The 18,906-nt window shown below is 48.5% G+C and overlaps 1 protein-coding gene across 1 annotated transcript; it reads right to left on the bottom strand.

Annotated features, from left to right (window-relative positions):
- On the bottom strand, positions 431–4,096 carry LOC8079224. The gene is made up of 3 exons (XM_002456336.2): positions 2,577–4,096; positions 1,584–2,465; positions 431–1,463 (listed from the first exon to the last, which is right to left on the bottom strand). The coding sequence occupies exons 1-3, from the start codon at positions 3,720–3,722 to the stop codon at positions 1,425–1,427; spliced, it is 2,067 nt and encodes a 688-aa protein (XP_002456381.1). The 5' UTR covers positions 3,723–4,096; the 3' UTR covers positions 431–1,424.

Here is an 18,906-nt window from a genome sequence, read left to right as displayed (position 1 = left end):
CGAACTTACCTAATTTTGGTCCGAAAAAGATCTAACGAAGTTGCATTCCAGATAAAAAAAATGCTTTTTGTTTTAGTGGACGCGCTCAGGCTCAGTGATATCATTATCTGCGTCTCACCGGGGAACAAAATCAAAGTGCCGAAACTGAGTTAAATGCATGACCGGTGTCTAAACTTGTCAAGGATGCCATTTAGGTCTACAACTTTTAAAAGTACATTTCTATGTCCCTAAATTTATTAAGTGCACCGCAGTGATGCATCGATCGATATGGTTCAAAAATGGACCCGCGGTGCTTCTTCTCTATTTTAGATATGCGATACACCACTTAATAAGTTTAGCAACCTAGAGTTTTAGCCTTTTAGGGCAGAGCATCTATCTTTCATCTTTCAATACATAATCAAAAAGACAAGTTCAGATAGAGAGCACAGAGTGAAAACATCCATCAATTAACTCAACTACACACCTTAACAGCGGACAGCTGAAAAACAACCAACCAGGAACTTCTACACGACACAAAAGACCTAAAGCAAAGACCACCTCCAGCTCCAGAACCACTCAAGCTGCCAACTCCAGCAGTATAGCACATGTCTTATGTCTACACTTTACCTTTTTTTCTTTTTTTGATAAGTTGTCCACAGAACTGATATGATGTTTACAGAGCACAAGAAAAATATCTGTGTGAGGTTGGAGTGTTCTAGTTGAACAGCAGTACAATCCATTCGGCAGTTGACCCTCATCCGATAATCAAGTGTTGAGGTCATGTGTCATGCGTCAATTCTTAAGATTCTTCTGCTCATCACACGGCAACACTTTCTGGAGAACCTTTACAGTTGGAACGTTGCTGCTGCTGCTGCTATATAATCTTCTATCTCGATGTCAACCAACGACAACAATGTAGCAAATAAAATTACTAGATATGCAATATGCTGAATGAACTTACTGTCAGACACAACTGATTACACACAAAATATGGCACTAGATACAGTTCTATGATTCTATCAAGCACAAGTACTGACATATCCAGGTGGTACAGTTATGAATAGAAAATGTATCAGGAATGGAAGCCTAATCTGTTTTGGTATTTTATTCTTTGGGATGCATTACATATTGCAATACCTAAAGCTTTATTTGGTATGAAGTACTATTACATGATTTCACTATGGACAGTAAGGAAGAAAGCTGAAGTCATCCTGTATGAATATAAGATTTACACCAAACCTAAACCACCACCTACCAGACACATACTGACCATAGTCCAGCAACATGGTAAGTGGTAACCAGCTGCTGCATCAAAGTGACCACAGCAGTAAAAAGAGGAGGCACATCTGGGGAGCTTGTTGAATGCCGGTGAAGTATATGATGACCCTGATAGCCTTCAAGGCATCAACACCGTGAATGGATAAATACTGGTTTACAAGAAGAGTTCATATCTCCGAATCCAATGAAGTTGGTTTTTCTACCACCTAAACAAATAAGTTCACACACACATATCAGAAATGGCTCCATGACACGTGAGCATGTAAACGGACAAAACAGAGTAAAACATAGAGATACGTGAAGAGTAGAAGAAAGTTAACTCTTACATCTGCGAATCTTATTTGTCGTGGCCTGGGAGGTTTATGATCATTCTCCTTTGGTTGCATTGTCACCCAGGGAGCTTGTTTCTTTGATTGTACTTGAATTCCAAGAAAAGATGGCAGAGGTGGCTTATTCGTCACAGATGGCAAAGTGCGAGAAAGCCATGACTCTGAAGGTGATTTTGGGACAGGTAAAGGGAGCAGAGATTGCAATGGTATGGTTTCCTTTTTGGCAACATTATTGTCTTCCAATTGTTGTGGTAACTCATGACTAGCATCATCCTGCAAATCTCTTCCACCATCCAATGTAAATGTGGGTTCGCTACGTTCAGAGATCTTTTCAGTCAGTGGATCATTGACTTGATCTTTCACAATTGAGTTCCTTCCAACTATCTTTTGCCTTCCAGGCTGAGAGTCATATATATTTGCATTCAAAGCTGCCTTTGTATCCACCAGCACACCTAAGTGGCATGTGTCAGAATCAGTATCTCCATGGTGATCCATTGAATCTTCATGCACTACTCCATCTGGTCCTGAGCTCATGGAACTTGATCCCTTAAAGCTACTATGATCTGATCCAACCAATGAGGTTCGATCATGGTCTTTACCGAATGAACCAGAACCATTGCTCCTACTTGCCTTATCATCCATATCTCCTGTTCCAGACGACCTATTTGGTTTACTTGATGGTGACATAACAGGATAGCTGCGATAAGGAGACATGCCACCAGCTATGGAATGATAATATGGTGAAGATCCATCCCCAGTCGGCGAATCACTCCAGAAAGTAAGCTGATTCGACTCACTTGTCAGCTTGCTCCTACCATCCTCTCCTTGACCAAGATACTTCTGCTCCAACTTATGCTTATACACGCCCTCCCAGGATTGCTGTCACACAAAAATCCATATGGTTAGAACAACCGTTCCTAAGAATGAGCACAAGAAACACAAGTACAAAACTGAATACAACAAGCATGCAATGCGCGCTGGCATTAGTACCCCGTTGGAATCACATCCCAGGTGCTTGTTCTGCGAGCTCCGGGCAAGCGGACTCTGCGCCATTTGCCCCCTGCCTTTGCATGGTAACTGCCAGCCTCTAACTTTCTTGCCGCGCTTCATTGCAGGCATTGGATTCAAGAGCAACAAGGAAGTTTTCACACATAGGCTAGGGAGCAAACCACAACCCTTGGCTGAAAACCCCCGGGTACTATGCACATCATAGCCATCGTCGTCCTCTTCATCCTCCTCTTCATGCTGTTCGTGTCTTGGATAGGCGCAGGACAAGTAATTGGGCGGCAGGTGCTGGTAAGGGAGCTGGACAGGCGCTCTCCTCATCCGATCCTCGCCATTGCCCGCGCCTGCCTTCACCGCAGCCGCACGCGCATGCTCGCGGCCATCGTTGCCGGTGCCAACAGCGGCGCCGGCCTTCCGAAAGGTGTACTGCGGGGAGCCCACGGCGACAGCCTGCGCGGCCGGCAGGAAGCGGTCCATCATGAAGCCCCGCGAGCCTGGCTCGGCGCCCTGTCCGGGGTCCGGAACCCCGCTGAGGCCGCTGACGCTGCAGTTCATGGCAAAGGACTCGGTGCGGGAGAGCGTGTCGAGCGCGTCGGAGAACCTCTCCTCGTCCTCTTCATCTTCCACTTCGCCGTGCTGCTTCCGTAGCACCGCAGCCACCTGGAGCGCCTCGTCCTTCTTCACTACCTCCTTGGTCGGTTCCGCCGCCACCGCAGCCTCGTCCTCCACCACCACCACCACCACCTTGCGCGATGCGGCGACGACAGTCCGGGAGCCTCGGTCGGCGCCGCCACGAAGCGCCTGGAGATCGAGCTCCCCGAGCGCGTCGTGGTAGGGGCTGCTGCCGCCAATCTCCTCGCCGGGGCGCGTCGTCCAGGAGGAAGTCTCCCGCGGGGGCGTCGGCGGCGCCGCGCGGCGAGTGCGGACGCTCTTGGGCTGGCCCGGGCGCTGCTCCCACGCGAAGGGCACGGCGCCCGGGTGCCGCAGCGGCCCGGAGTCGAGGCCGGCCTTGTACTGCGGCGGCGTCGGCGCGTCGGCCAGGCGCGCCGAACGGAGCGGCGCGCCCAGGTCGATCCGCTGGTTGTGCTGGTTGCTGCCGCCCCCGTCACCCATCGCGCGATCCGCCCGCATCGCCCGTCCGTAGGAGCTCTCTCGGGAGCCACGGAACAGAAAGGGGGTTCGCGCCTCGCTTCGGCCGCCGGGAACGGAGCCGGTCGCGAGCGTTGGAAGCGAGAGGCGGAGAGAAGGATCTGTATCCCGCTGGCCGCGCCGCCTTGCCGTGCCGCGGCCGATGGACGCAACGCAAAATAATAGAGTGTCACGCGGAGCTGCGAGGCCCCAGCCAGCCGCCCTCAGCGGCTCCACTTCACTAGTGCGGAGTGACACGGTGCGGTTGGGCGGCGCACGGTGCAGTGCGAGTGCCGCAGCCCGGCAGGGTTAATGCTGCGCGTGCGGCGCCGGGATGGTGACTCGGGCGGTGCTGGCGTGGCCGTGTTGCCCGTGCGGCGTGGGTGCTCGCGTCAAAGACTCGGCGGGGGAAGAGTGCGAGACTTTCTGGGGGCGATCCGCCTAAAAAGGTGGCGCGCGCGGTAGTATTCTATGGCCACTCGGCACATGCACCGATGCACGGCAGCACGGCCCGGCCACTGGCTTTGTGCCGCCGTGCTTCAGACGGACGGCGACGGAAGGGGGCCCGAGTTAGGCAGAGGCTGGCGCAGGCTGCCGTCTCCGTCAACCAAAGTCTGGTCTTGTTGAGCAGGGGATTTGGTCGCCTGGGATACGATGTTTGTTAAGTTAAAGCATTGTTTGTTGATTTATTACGAGAGAACAGATAAGAGTTTAAGTCTGTAATTCCACGATTTGTATAGTAGTACTAGCACTAATTTTCTATCCATATCCATGCTGCACTAGTAACAACTGTCCTCCCTTGGATTCCTAATGCACGATTCGTACTCGTCACTATAAATAACAACGGAGCAGCCGAGGTGCTCTTGCAGAGGAACAAACAAGTGAGAGAACTCCGCTCCACCGTACGGCCTGGGGAATGCGACAGAGACATGCGCCTCCATCCGCTCCCAACTGGGGATTGGCAAGGATCCGTTCCTCTTTCCGCGTCACCCGTGTCATGTAGGGTTATGAGCCGCCATTGGTGATCGGCTGCCATCATGGTCTCGCGCCATTACTGCGAAAACTGCAGCAGCTAACGAACTATACTCGGTAGGTGCGTCCTTGTCACTCACCGTTAGATGCAATGTCGGCGTCGACTGCTCGTTTCCGTCATCGCATCCAGATCACGTCGGATCAGGTCGTTTTCTCCGATAGCCAGCGCGAGGACGATGTGGCTGACCAGTGACCACGGAACAACTCGATCTGCGGCGGCCATTGACGCAGCTGGGGCTTTTTTAAAAAAAATTAAGGGCATGTTTAGTTCCTAAGAAATGCAATGCAAAATGTCAACTACTTTAGAACGATGAGATGCAAAATGCTAAAATTTTTAGAGTTACATTTATTTTCACTTGAAATGTAGAATTTATTGTCCTCGTTATGACCTCTTGAAGCTTTTTCAATTTTTTTTCACTCTTAAAGCCAAAATCCAAAATAGCCACCTTTTTGCCAAACGATGGACCAAAACCCAGAGTTTTTTAAGATAAAGGGAAACTAAACACTCACTAAGCAAATGTTTCCCATACTTTATGTTAGCAACAAAGCGTAATGAAAAGTGATTAAAAGTCCGCCGTATTGTAGGCACGCCCACCCTCAAATTGCACAAGAGTATCAACATCCAACGTAGACATCCCTAACCCAACGTCACTACTCCTAAACATAATTGTGGCTTGTCTTCTTCTCTCTCTCTCCCCCCCCCTCTGGAATCACCCCATTCCGATTAAGAGCAAGCACAATGATACTGCTTGCCAATGGGCGAAATAATGTCCAGCGTGGATTCCAATTAAATGCAGCAACGGCAGCGGCCGCACATGCACCCACTGCAGAGCTAGCACAACAGTAGAGCAGCCCATGGAAGTGGAGCTTGTGCGTATCCATCCGCTTCAGGTCGTTGTTTCGCGAGATGTCCGCTCTGTACTCTCTCTCCTTTACGCTCCCTGCCATGTCAGATTTCGCCGGCTTACAGCCATTCATTACACTTGCTCTAAGGGCCTGTTTAGATTGAAGATGAAATTTTTTTAGTGTCACATCGGATGTGTCGGAAGGATGTCGGGAGGGGTTTTTAGATATTAATAAAAAAACAAATTACATAGCTCGTTAGGAAACTGAAAGACAAATCTATTAAGTATAATTAAACTGTCATTAGCACATGTGGGTTACTGTAGCACTTAAGGCTAATGATGGAGTAACTAGGCTTAAAAGATTCGTCTTGCGATTTTCAACCAAACTGTGTAATTAGTTTATTTTTTTTATGTACATTTAATGTTCCATGCATGTGTCCAAAGATTCGATGGGATGGATGAAAAAATTTGGGCAGGGAACTAAACAGGGCCTAAGGGCCTGTTAGTTTGGAATGAGGGTAGGAATTATTCCTGCGAATCAATACCATACAAATTAGACAATTATGGTCACCTAGAACAATTATCAGTCGGATTTATTATTTAATTTCTATAACTTTGATCAGTGGGAATAATTCCTAGGCTCAATCCACCTTAACCGAACAAAGCGTAACTTGTAATAGAAATATCCGCACCTCATGTTTGAAAGTCGAAAGCATTAAGCATGCTGTGTCCACTTCAACATTCTGAGAACTTCTACTCCCCGGATCACATTGCACCCTGAAAACAAAAGTCATTTCGTATTTTCCATAACTACCAAAATACTGCATAGCTGACGATATTAATTATCACATTCTCCTTATGGCTCAACCAAAAGAGCCAGAAAATTCAAAAACTTTGGTCTAATGAGATATTCAGAGTATCAGAAAGTGGTTTCCGAATGCATGTGTCCACATCTGGGACTTCAGAGGATCAGAAGATGATAGGATATGATCATAATTCATACGTGCATGACATCCGTCATCCTCATAGTGCTGAAATTGAGATTCTGCATGGCCTTCCTCGAGGGGAGGCTAATTTGCCTAGATTATAAATTTATAATGCTAGTGGTAGCATTTGACGAATCGTGGTAGGTGTCGGTCGCTTTGCTTGCATACTCCACAATTCCAGCCTAGGCAGAGTTGACAATGAGGTGATGGCGTGTTGACGTGCATTCATGCTTGGCTTGGCTTCAAACTGCTGAGTGGTCAAGAATTGGGGGAAGATCAGTAGATCACATGCAGCTCATTCACATCTAAGTACAGAATTACCAAGTAACTTCGGACTTAGTACAGGATTAGTACCACTTTAAGGTTTTAAGACACTCTTCTTGCTGCTGCAAGTAGTACCAGTGTGAAGGCCTAAAGAGCAATGGTAGTGAAACACATAATCCGTATCTACTGAAGACGGAAGACGTTATTCGTCGCCCCGGACAAGGTATAAACCAAAAGAGACGGCTACACGTACATAGCAGTACAAGCACGCCAATCAATCCTCGCATTGTATGCTCAGCAGATCATGTCTGGAGTAAGCTCGGTAGATAGGCACAGGCACAGCCGCACAGGCAGAGTCTCAGAGAGATGTGGTCAGTGCGGTGCGGCAGCCAGAGCCAGGGGAACGGGAGGCACGATCGCACGAGCCCTGCCGGGGCGGTGCCGAGCGCGCATCATGCACGGGCAAAAAGATCCATATGCTCGAGGTGGCGTGTGAACGAATTCAAGATCGGCGCGGGGCATGCCATGGACCGTGTGAAAAAATGCGGACTCGCGGCTCCGACGACTCCGATCCCTAGCGCGCGCTCGTCGTTACTCCTGTCGGCCGGCCGGCAGCGCGGGCGGTCCCGTGGCCGTGGCCCTCTCTCGGCAGGACTGGACGGGTCGCGCCATGTGCGCCGTGGCCGCGTCCGCGCCCGTACCCTACCTGCAGGCTTCCATTCCACTGAACTGGCCGTTTTTTCTTCTACGGCTGTACTAGTATGCGACACGAGTAGCTGCGCCCCATCTGCTGGAGAGCCCGTACGCGGCGTACGGTACGAGTGGCACCGGCCAGTGTGTCGTGCTCGGTTGTTGAGGCCGATCACTTTCAGCTACGTTTGTACTGTACCGGCTAGTAGGGGTAGGTGCCCTGGCCCCCCTGGTGTCTAGCTAGCTCTCACAGTCTCACTGCGTGCCCACTCGGCGCTGACGTACTGGCACCAAGTGTTTACTACTCTGTTTCGTGGTACTACACTGCTGATTAAGTAACTTAACCGGAGTGTTAAAAAAAAGCTAAGAGCACGGATGCTAGGCGCTTCACTGAGGAAGGAAATTCAGAGCCAGCAGCAGTCCGATCGATCCGGGCAACAAAAAATTCAGGGGTCATGCCGACATGCGTCACGGCCATGTTCAAATATTCCAGCAAACCATCTCAATATTCCACACGTTGGTACCTGCTCTCGTCTTCAGCTCGCTACCTTTTGGTCTGGCAGAACGAGTGATGAGGTGCGTGCTCCAATCAATCCGCCATGGCACCATATGTGTTGAAGGTGTGTGCTTCTTCAGTTCTTTTGTCATCAGCCTCGATCGGGTGCATGCCACTCCAACTGTCCAACTCGACCTCTCTCTCTTTCTCTTGTTCTGCAGCAAGGGGAGGCCCGTGTATTCATACTGGTGTTCATGAAACCACATCCGTCGCGTAACGTCGAAGCAAAGATCGAGGATCGGAGGCCCGCCCCTGTATTAATACTGGTGCTAGTTCCAGCCTGTGAGTGAGCTGCATTATTAGGTCTTTGGACTCTTCCTTCTCACGAAATTAGTCTACAAGATTCCCTGATTTGGAATCTCTCGTCTAAAGTTTTTAAGACTTTAGAGACCTCTGTAAAGTCTATCGATGACGATGACGGGGAGTGCGGTATCGAAGTACAGTACAAATCAACAAAATGATGAGAAAGACCGAGACAGAGAGAACCAATACTCTGTCTACAACGACAGAGAGAACAAATGATGAGTAAGAATAAAATGATTCCATGTTCAAACTGTTCTAGTTGTTCCAGTTGGACCGTTGAATTGGCCCAATGGTATGTGAAGCCCATGCAGGGCCATATCAGAAAAATAGAAAAAACGAACGATTCCACAACGGTAGCAAAACTCAAAAGAAGAGAAGACGGCCCGTGGGTTTGAGATGAGCCCAAGTCCTCGGATGTGGCCCGACAAATGGGGCAAACAAACGTTCAATTTCTGAGGCTGGCCCAAAAGTTAGTCTGGGCCCTGGACTTTCAGCTCGGATAGGTTTCCGTATCTGCTCTGTCCATTTAATCATGCGACTGGTCCTCGCTCAGACATTTGATTGATCAGTGTAATGTAACCATTGTTCATTCACATTACATAGCATCTCCGCGACCTTGATTCTAGTGACATTTTACGTCTGGGATGCCATGTTGCAGTGTCGTGTGAGTCTGGTCCCATGACTGGCTCATGCGCACTAGGAAAATTCACAAGTCTCCTTTTGGCGTGGCTGGCCTAACGACTCCCAACAACGGTAGAAAGGCCCTGGCTATTGGTGAACGACAGGTGACCGGACCCAATCGCAGGCCCCGCCAGATCTAGCCTAAAAGGTCCTGAGCAGCGAGCAGATACGATGTGCGGTGCAGCGTTGCCTTTTAGCTTTAGGTAGACACCGATGTGTGGGTGTGGCACACTGAGAAATGGAGAAAAATCAAAGAAGAACGAATATGTACGGGAATGAGGTCGTGACACGAAGGCATGAAGTACACAGTCAGACTTTTCGTAGCGACGCACATATTCCCTCCCATTAGGGAAATGGTTCAGAACAAGAGGAGCAGGCGGGCACTCACGGCACGGTTGTTCGGTGTTCCAAATCAAGTCCTTATCCAGACGTAATAGCAAGGAAAGACGCACTTGTAAGAATAATAAGATGGTACCCCTAGTGCAGGGACGTAACGACCTGGGGACGCTGCTCCTAGTGCACTGAACATTTGCAGGGGAGCACTAGTGGGTTTACTTTGGGTTGGGGTAGTAGGGCCGACGCCATGGAAACTCCGAAAGCCAAAACTCGCGCTGCCAAATTTCCAACACTTGTACGCCACATCACTTTCTGAGGCGTGCGCGCAGGCGCGGGTCTATTGTCTCGTGCGCGCGCGGGTAGCCACGGCCACACGCCCACGCACACACACGCGCGGGCGGGCGGGCATGCACGTACGCGCCCCACCACGATCTCGAGTGGAACTACAGGAGCCTTATTATTTTTTAAAAGTTGAGAACTATGGCAAGTAGGAACGGGGACAGTTGATACGTGAAAGAAAGAAGGAAGGAATCATCATCACCTACTCAACCCAACCCAAGCAGTCCAGGTCCATCCCATTCCCATGCCATCACTCTCGGCGAAAAGCAGATGTGAGTTGCGCCGAAGTAAAAAAAAAAAAAAAAAAAACTCTCCGTTTCAACCCTTCAATCCGCCATAAAAAGGAGATGCTGCCAGCGCTAACTCCTGGTAGGCCACATTGGCATGCCCCAATATAGCAGCAGCTCGCCGTGAGTGCTGAAGTGGACCTCGATCGAGTTGATTGATGCAAAGCCGCTCAGGCGCTCATCAGCCTCCAATCGATGCCCTCCCTTTTGCTGCATGCCTAATGGCGATTGACCGCGACAGCGGAGCACTAAACTCCGCTGCTGTAAAGTTAGTCCCGGCGGGCGTTGTTCAGCCATTTGACTTTCGCCGCGCGCGCGCGCGCGCGCTGGGTGGATCGACGCATGCATGCATTTCGATCGACCCAGGCCGCCGGTCCACCACGCACTACACTCATCAGCTCGCTCGCCGCGTATCTTGGCAGCTGCGGACGAAAGCGAAGGCGGCGGCGGTGCTCTTTCTAGGGCGCTGAAAAGGTGGTTGCGAATTCTACGGCTGCCGTGCCTAGCTACCATGGCTCAGGTCGGATAAGATTGGATCGTCTCGTGCATCATGTGGGTTCGTACTGTTGCGACGGCAGCCGTCGTGGGGATGGACTCTGGTCTCTGGATGTGATCCAATCCTATGGAAGTATGGAACCCATAATTGGCGCCTCATGAGTCATGAGGGAGAGATCGATCGATCGGGCCGCGTGTGTATGCGTGTACCAGCCCGCCGTGTGCATCATATCATCGTTGAAACTATACTACCGGGGTGAGATCGGCTGGGCGGACGCAACCGGTCCTGGGTCTCCAGCTTTCCGGTGACAGCGACGGCACAATCACAGCCGGGATCAGATCGATCGGGCCAGGCCGAGGAATCATTGGCGGCCATGTCGATCCGTGCGTGCGTGCCTCAAGCCTTCACGGTGCAGTGCGCGCGTTCTAAAGCGGATTCCCTGCAGGAATATCTAGCTATATACCAGGACGAGTCAATTCGCTGTAGCCGCGCGCCTTGTGCGCTGACACCCACACCACCTGATTGATGATGCCCGTGCCGTTCGGCAGGCTCTCCCATGCCGCGGATGTGACTAACGATTCATCAGGTCGGCCGCCGGCGTGTTACGATTTTGCAGCAGCGTCTCCTGCTGCTGCCCGTTATCGTCTCGGCGGCGGTCAGGCTAGTATTGCTAGCAGATCGTGTCGATCGACGTGCTCTGTTCATCAGGTTTGTGTGCAATGACGCGGAGATGAAAGCACACCAGCGCGTTTTTCGGTATCATCTGATGTGATCCCGGTCCACTGTACAGCGATTTGGAACGCTGGTACTGTAACGTCATCATGTCTAGAAGAGGCTACACGTACGGGAGAGTAGATTCCGTTCACGTACGTCTACGGTCTCAGGCCAATTATACTTGGTGACTTGGTGTTATCTACGGACAGTTTTCTCTTTTTTTTCCCCTATACATACACTTCTCAGGGAGTTTTTTTAATAAAAAAAACGCTGTTGTATTCCAAAACTTTTGTCAACGTCAAAAAAGAGGCAAAGTAGCATCCAGGTTGAGAAAAGATTTATAGGTTCAGATCGTTCTCACCTGAAAGTTCAGGGTCCATGGCCAAGACCCAAAGATAGACGACGACGATGCACCAGACCACCACTCGCACTCAAAGCTTGAGCGAATTTGAACGTCTCCATAGGGTTCCACGTTGCCCACAGGTATTTGAACGGGCCCTGATGCGTGGCCTAAGACAGCTTCTCGTGGCCTGGCCTGCATCGCATGGTGAAGTGAAGGAACATACCGATGGAAATGAATGAGGCCTTGTTTAGTTCCGAAAAGATTTTGAATTTTGATACTGTAACATTTTCGTTTGTATGTTGTAAATATTGTCTAATTATAAACTAAATAGGCTCAAAAGTTTTGTCTCGTAAATTACAGATAAATTGTACAATTAGTTTTTGTTTTCTTCTATATTTAGTGCTTCATGCATGTGACAGAAGTTTTGATCTGACGGAGAATCTTGAAAAGTTTTTGAATTTCGGGATGAACTAAACAAGGCTATGGATGCAACCAATCTGTCATTAGGGCCTTGTTTAGTTCCCAGAAAATTTTGCAAAATTTTTCACATTTCCCGTCACATCGAATCTTTAGACGCATGCATGAAGTATTAAATATAGATGAAAATAAAAACTAATTGCACAGTTTGGTCGAAATTGACGAGACGAATCTTTTGAGCCTAGTTAGTTTATAATTAGATAATATTTGTCAAATACAAATAAAAATGCTACATTGTCGATTTCCCAAAATTTTTCGGAACTAAACAAGGCCTAGCTAGAAGTTGGGTCTCCTCTCCTGTGACCACAGAGACCTGCTATCTGGCTGATTAAGCCACCCCTAGCGCTTGGCTCCCGCCTCCCGGTACGGTCCCCCTTCGCCTTCCAATGGCAGGGACAAACTGCATTGTGCGCGACGACTCCAGCACAGTACATATTGCTTTCGTGCATGTGTACGTACGTACATACATACATGCATGCACGCATTGATGCACGCACGCCAAGATACATAACGATCGACAGACATACAGACGGGTGGTCCAGTCGGCTCTTGTTGTGCCATGCACACTGTCACACTGATTCGATCTTGTCAGTTGGTATTATTAGGTGAGACTAATAACAATGTCTAAAGGAAATTAAAAGAGCATCAGGGTGCCGATAAGTAGAGCTGAGATGCATCATGCATATGGATGATTCAGCGATCCACAACTGGCTAAAAGGAGCTCTATCGACATGGACAACACGTTGAATTGGATGCATGACAAGGCATCAAGGGCTTACTGTAGCCGCTTAGGCCTAGGATGCCTTAGTGCACTGTTTGCGCTTCCGCTTTGTAAAGAGAAACAAATAAGGCCTTGTTTATTAGTTCTTACCTAAGAACTTTTCATCTTATTCTATCGAATATACTAATTGCATAGTTTATATGTATTTTGCGAGACGATTTTTTTGAGTCTAGAGTTAATTAGCTCATGACTAAACACTAATTGTTATAGATAGTTACACATAGCAGTATAGTACCCAAAACTTTCCAGAATGCGAATTAAACTTGCCCTAATAAAGAGAGAGCGAGGGCAAGCAACAAAGTATTAAACTTGCCCTAATAAAGAGAGAGCGAGGGCAAGCAACAGTACTACTCCATCCTAGTAGACAACTTCTTCAAGAAAAGACGAAATAAAGAGAAGGATATAAAAGAAAACCAAACGCACGCAATCATCTCATATCATTCTCATCTGACCCATTTTGTCGCATATGACGAAGAATGAAGCTCATGCAGAGATCGTCTTATCAGCTTTCGCAAATCTCGACAGCGCACCAACCGTTACAAATCGATTGGTCTAACGGGTGGTCATGCTACAGGCCGGACACTCGCAACTCGCATACTTCTTCATCGAGAGGACAAGAGCTCACGTAATCAAGAGAAGTATTGCTTTATATTAGTATTTAAGGATGAAAACGGAACGGAAATATCCCGAACCGAACCGAACCGCTTTCTATATTCGATCCGATCGAATTCGTATTTTTTTGTTCGACTTTATCATTTTCGTTTTCGTATTTTAGATGTTTCGTATTTCAAATATAAAAGTAGAAACGGTTTTGATATTTTTTTCGACCGTTTTCTACTTTTCTACTTTTAATATGAAATATTTCGAATTCAAAATTTGGTTTAAACCGAATTTAGTCAACTGTAGGGTCACACAGCCCAATTACTGACTATTCACCATGCATCTGCGTTCTTTTTACTAGTGGCTAGTTGTGTTCCTGTTAGCTATTAATTGCTTATTTTAGACTTGTATTTATGTGTGGGCTATTGTATTAAATACCTAAGACTAAAGAGCATGTACTTTTTTATTATTATATGCACTTGAACTTGATCCTATATATACTTTTAGTCATGCACTTGGTACTATATATCGGTATTTCGTATTGAGTTTTCGTATATCGACCGTGTTCGACATAAATCCGATCGAATTGGTTCGTTTTCGAAATTCTCGATATTTCGTAAGTTCGTGTTCGTTTTCGTGTCCGACTTTACCGTTTTCGTTTTCGTTTTCGTATTTCAAATGTAAAAGTAGAAAACAATTTCGGTATTTTTCGACCGTTTCCGACCGTTTTCATCCTTATTAGTATTTGCATTCACTATTTGCGCGAAATTTTGTTTTGGCTCAGGAGTCATGACGACGAAACAAAAAGGTTTCAGGCGATGTGTAACCTGTACGGTCCGATAGGGAAGCAAAGCAAGCGCACTCCCTCCGTCTTAAAAAGGCTGTTGATGTTGACTTTGACCATTCATGTTAAACGTTTGTCTTATTTAAAATTTTTGTACAAATTCTAAAATAGATAAACTATTATTAAAGTATATCTAATGATCAAATAAGTCATATCAAAATAGAAGACATTTATAAAAAAGTTCTAATAAGACAGATAGTAAAATAAGATGTCTGAATTGAGACGGAGGGAGTACGTACGTGGAAGCTAGCTAGTGTTATTGGTTGGGGCAGAGTTGCGATTCGCCACGGCAGATCTTGGCAGGAGAAAAAGCGGAATCGCGAGCCCAAAAGAGACACCGATTATCGGTTCGGACGCTGTCGTTTCAGCCTGACGCGAGCGGTGTGGACCGATCGATCATCTGGTCCGATCCTGCAGCAGCCAGCACTGATGCATGCCGCCTCGGCTTTTTGCTCAGCTCGACATTTACGACGTGCAGTTTATTTGGACTGATCTGCCGGTATAGTTGGCCAAACGGGCGGCCCGGCACTGGCACTACATGGCACTATGCGGCACTATGTCTATCGTGCCGTGCCGTCTCGGGCCATCGTGCCAAACTCTCGACCCAGGCACGACACTATGGCTCCTTAACCGTGCCGTGCCGTGTCGATAGGCACTGTGGCCCATCGTGCCCGTGCCGGCCCGTGGCTTCGGGAGAAGTCAAGAAGCTCGTTGCGCTCTGCCTCAAGGAGAAGATGAGCGCTACCGCTGTCGTATAGTCAGGCGGGAGAAAGAGTGGCTGCAACAAAGATGTGTCTGCGTCGCCGACTAGGGAGTTAAGGTTTGAAAGGGTTGTGTGATGCTTATATACATGACTTAGAATACATTCAATGGTCATGATCTATCCTCAAAAAATCAGATGATGCAAATAATTGTGCCAGCGTCGTGCCAGCCTATAATCGTGCCGTGCCCGTGCCAGCACTGCGGGCCGAAGTTGCGGCCCAGGTACGACACTACCACCGGGCCGTGCCGTGCCTGGACCGTGCTTTTTAGTGTCGTGCTCGGGCTGGCCCATCGTGTTAGTGCCAGATGGAAATCTATATCTGCCGGTAACTTAGCTATGCGTGCGGTGCAGCGCGCGTGTTTTATTGTAGTTTTTGGGTTCGATCGCCGCAGTTTCTTCAGCTGTCTGGTCAAGATCATGCTTGATCTTCGTTGATTTGGCGGTGCCGAAACATAAGTATTTACCGATGCTAGTGTGCAGCCACTGAACGGCATTTTTTTGTCACAACTGTACTCTTTACTGTATTGCCTATCTCGGCCCATATCGTGTCGACTTTCTAGTGTCGAGAGGAGGATCACTTTCGCGCTTCTCTTTTCAACTAGCCCTCTACTACTAGCTAGCACCCTCACCACCAAACTGTTCGCTGTGGCGACTCGACGCATGCACGCATATGGCTGCACGACCATGGACGATGGATAACGCTCCAATAATCCACGCACGCACGTCTTTAACTTTCTCTAATCGGCAACGCATGACATGTGCTTTGTGGTTTCCTGACATGGAATGGAGCCCTCTCCTTCTCCTTTCCCCTCTCACCAGCAGCGGAGGACGTGACAGATGCTGCGCTCATTAATCCGCCCATCTGCCGAATTATCCATCCAACGAATCGTCTCGTCGCTATAGATGGCCATACAGCCCGAGGCACGACGGCCTGGCCACGGCACGGCATTTTTGGCCCGGCCCGAGCACGGCCTGGCACGGTAACTCGTGGGCCCGGGCCGGGCCGGCCCGGTGGTGCGGGCCGTGCTTAGCCAACCTCTGAGCCCGCGGGCCGGCACGGCACGGTCCGAGTTTTAGGAGTTGGCATTATGTTACATGTTTTTTTATGTCATTTCTATGATTTAAGACTGAGATTGTAAATCTGAGAAGTTGAGAGTTGTAAAAAATTGATTGTGGCATTATGTTGGTGAAGTGATCATTGACATTGTATGGTTTCTTTTTTTACAAAACCGAGCTATGGGCCACCGGGCTACGCGGGCCGGCACGGCACGAAGTCAGCCCGTGCTTGGGCCGAAGGCCAGGCACGCGGGCCGCTGAGGCACGGCACAGGCACGTGGGCCAAATCGGCACGGCACGCTACAGCCCGTGCCCGGCTCGGGCCCGAGCCTGGCCGGCGCGGCCTGGCCCGATGGGCATCTATACTCGTCGCACACAAGCGTTGCCCTGCTCCTAAAGCAAGAAATATTCTCCTTATCCTCTTAATTAATAATGAAACACGCGCGTCAACGGAAAAGAAACAAGAAGAAATATTCTCCTATAATTAGTAAGGGAGGCACTGTTCCAACAAAACTCCGGAGCGTCCCACTAGCCATACCCTGGTTATATATAATTTATGTAATTTCAAAACGTGAATTCACGCTAGAGTCCAGCCACTCCAGTTGTCATCCTGTAGATCTCCTAGAGCTAGCGTTTTCAATAAACACGACGTTTATAGGTGAAACTTTTCTACTTATAATGATGCATAAATCTTTTGTGTATTCAAAAATAAATGTCTCGCTAGCCACGTAACCATGTCGGGTTAGAAATGACAAGAGAAGAGAGCCTCTGCTGTGCACTGTAGAGTCACGACACCACGGCCGGTCGGCCGGCGCCACGAGGGTTAATATAAAAAAACGAAAAACAGAGTTCGACGTCGCTGTCGTGAAGCACATATATGCCAGGAGTCCAAGTGCGCATCGGCATGCCGCGCGCACTGTGCCAGTGTGCGATCTGATCCGATCCGTCACGCGCCAACTGCTGCCCAAGACTGAAGCCTACTCGCTGATTAAACTCGCCCCGTCGTCCACCAGTTCCGAATAGTAGGGGGAGGCGCCGGCAGCAGCGGAGCAGCTGCACGTTCGCGAGTCCCAACATGGAGAGGATCCACGCGCCTCGCCCGACGCGGGGCTTGTCTTGCCTGCCGACCACGCCAAAGCGCGGCGCGGCGCGGCGCGGCTCGTGTCCTGCACACCGTCCCCTCTCAGCGCTCGACACGCACGCACATACTATACGGGGCCTCGAGCACAGGCATGCCCGATTAACAAGCCACGTGTCATGAACTAGAGGCCGCTCCTCTGCAAATTTACTACCGTACCGCCCCACAGCATCTGGTGTGGCTCGACATCCTCTGACCTAGTAGCGCAAGGCAGCACGAGAATCGAGCTGCCTTAATAGTCACGCTTTTCCTAATCCTTGTCGAACAGGTGTCAATGGCGCCCTAAAATCTGAACATCCTGGTCGTGCAAAAACCAAGCAAGTTTACCAGAGTACGGTCGCATGTGCAAATTATCAAGTCGGGAATCAACCTGCCTTTGAGGGGCCGTACAGAGTCAGGGGTCCGGTCCGTCCAGCTCCAAGCAAGCAAAGCAGAGGAGCGTATCCGTGGCACGTGACCTCCGCGCGCGCAGAGAATCTCGCTCAGTTGCGTTGCGTTTCATTCCCCTGATCCCCTCCGCAGCGGTTTCGCCGTCACATTCCGCGCAGCTCTCTCTGCTCTGCTCTGCTCTGCTGTGCCGGTGCCGGTGCCGGACGCCCGGAACGATCGGCCTCGCGCTAACCCAGAGCGTTGTCCGCACGTCCACGACCACGAGCAGCAGCAGTCAGCAGATCGACGACGACCGCTGCTGTTCCCGGGGCCTATCAAGCAGCAGGATGGTATACATGTACACGTTTAGCCGTTTAGGGCACTCCAAACTACACGTAGTTTCTAAACTCGCAAATCGACCATTTAGGTCCTCGAACTTGTTCGTCTGTATCATCTCAGTCCCTAAACTTGTTTAGTTGTGTCATCTCGGTCCCTAAACTTAGAAATCACCCGTTTAAGTCCTCAAATTTATTCAGTTGTGTCATTCAGGACCCTAAACTTGATTTTAAGTCTCATCTAGGTTAAAACAAAGTGATCTAAAAACTCTATATTAAAAATAATTCATAACTTTTTCATATGTACTCAAATGAAGACAAACTTTATATCAAAGTTGTAGCCCTTAATGTGTTCTACAACTTTAAAGTTGAAGTGTTTTTTATTTAAAGTCGTTTAATATCACAAAATTTAATTTTAAATTTTAAATTTCTAGATCTAAAAACTTTCCAAAAAAATATTTTGGGACCCCAAAAGATTTCAATTTAAAAACTTTTCAACTACAAAGTTGTAGATCGCATTGCTTACTACAGATTTGATATAAAGTTTATCTTCATTTGAGTTCATATGAAAAAGTTATGAATTATTTTCCTATATAGAGTTTTTAGATTCGCACTGCTTTGATCTGGATGACTTAAAAACAAGTTTAGGGACCGGGATGACACAACTGAACAAATTTGAGGACCTATATGGGAGATTTCTAAGTTTAGGAACTAGGTTGAACAGGTTTAGGTACCTAAACAATCGTTTTGTGAGTTTAAGGACCGGGATGACACACCCAAACAAGTTTAGGGACCGGTGATGGACTTTACTCTATTAATTTCTATAGACACTATGTATAGAAACTATGGTCCCAATGAGTAGTTTTTATATAATAATTTGTTATCCAATCACATTGATTCTCTCTCCATTCTCAACCAATCATATCACTTCATGTCTTGGATTTTGCGTAGA

The sequence above is a fragment of the Sorghum bicolor genome, chromosome 3 (assembly GCF_000003195.3).
Source record: "Sorghum bicolor cultivar BTx623 chromosome 3, Sorghum_bicolor_NCBIv3, whole genome shotgun sequence".
Lineage (NCBI taxonomy): Eukaryota > Viridiplantae > Streptophyta > Magnoliopsida > Poales > Poaceae > Sorghum > Sorghum bicolor.
Note: the sequence above shows the minus strand (reverse complement) of the source record. Positions and strands in the feature narration are given on the sequence as shown.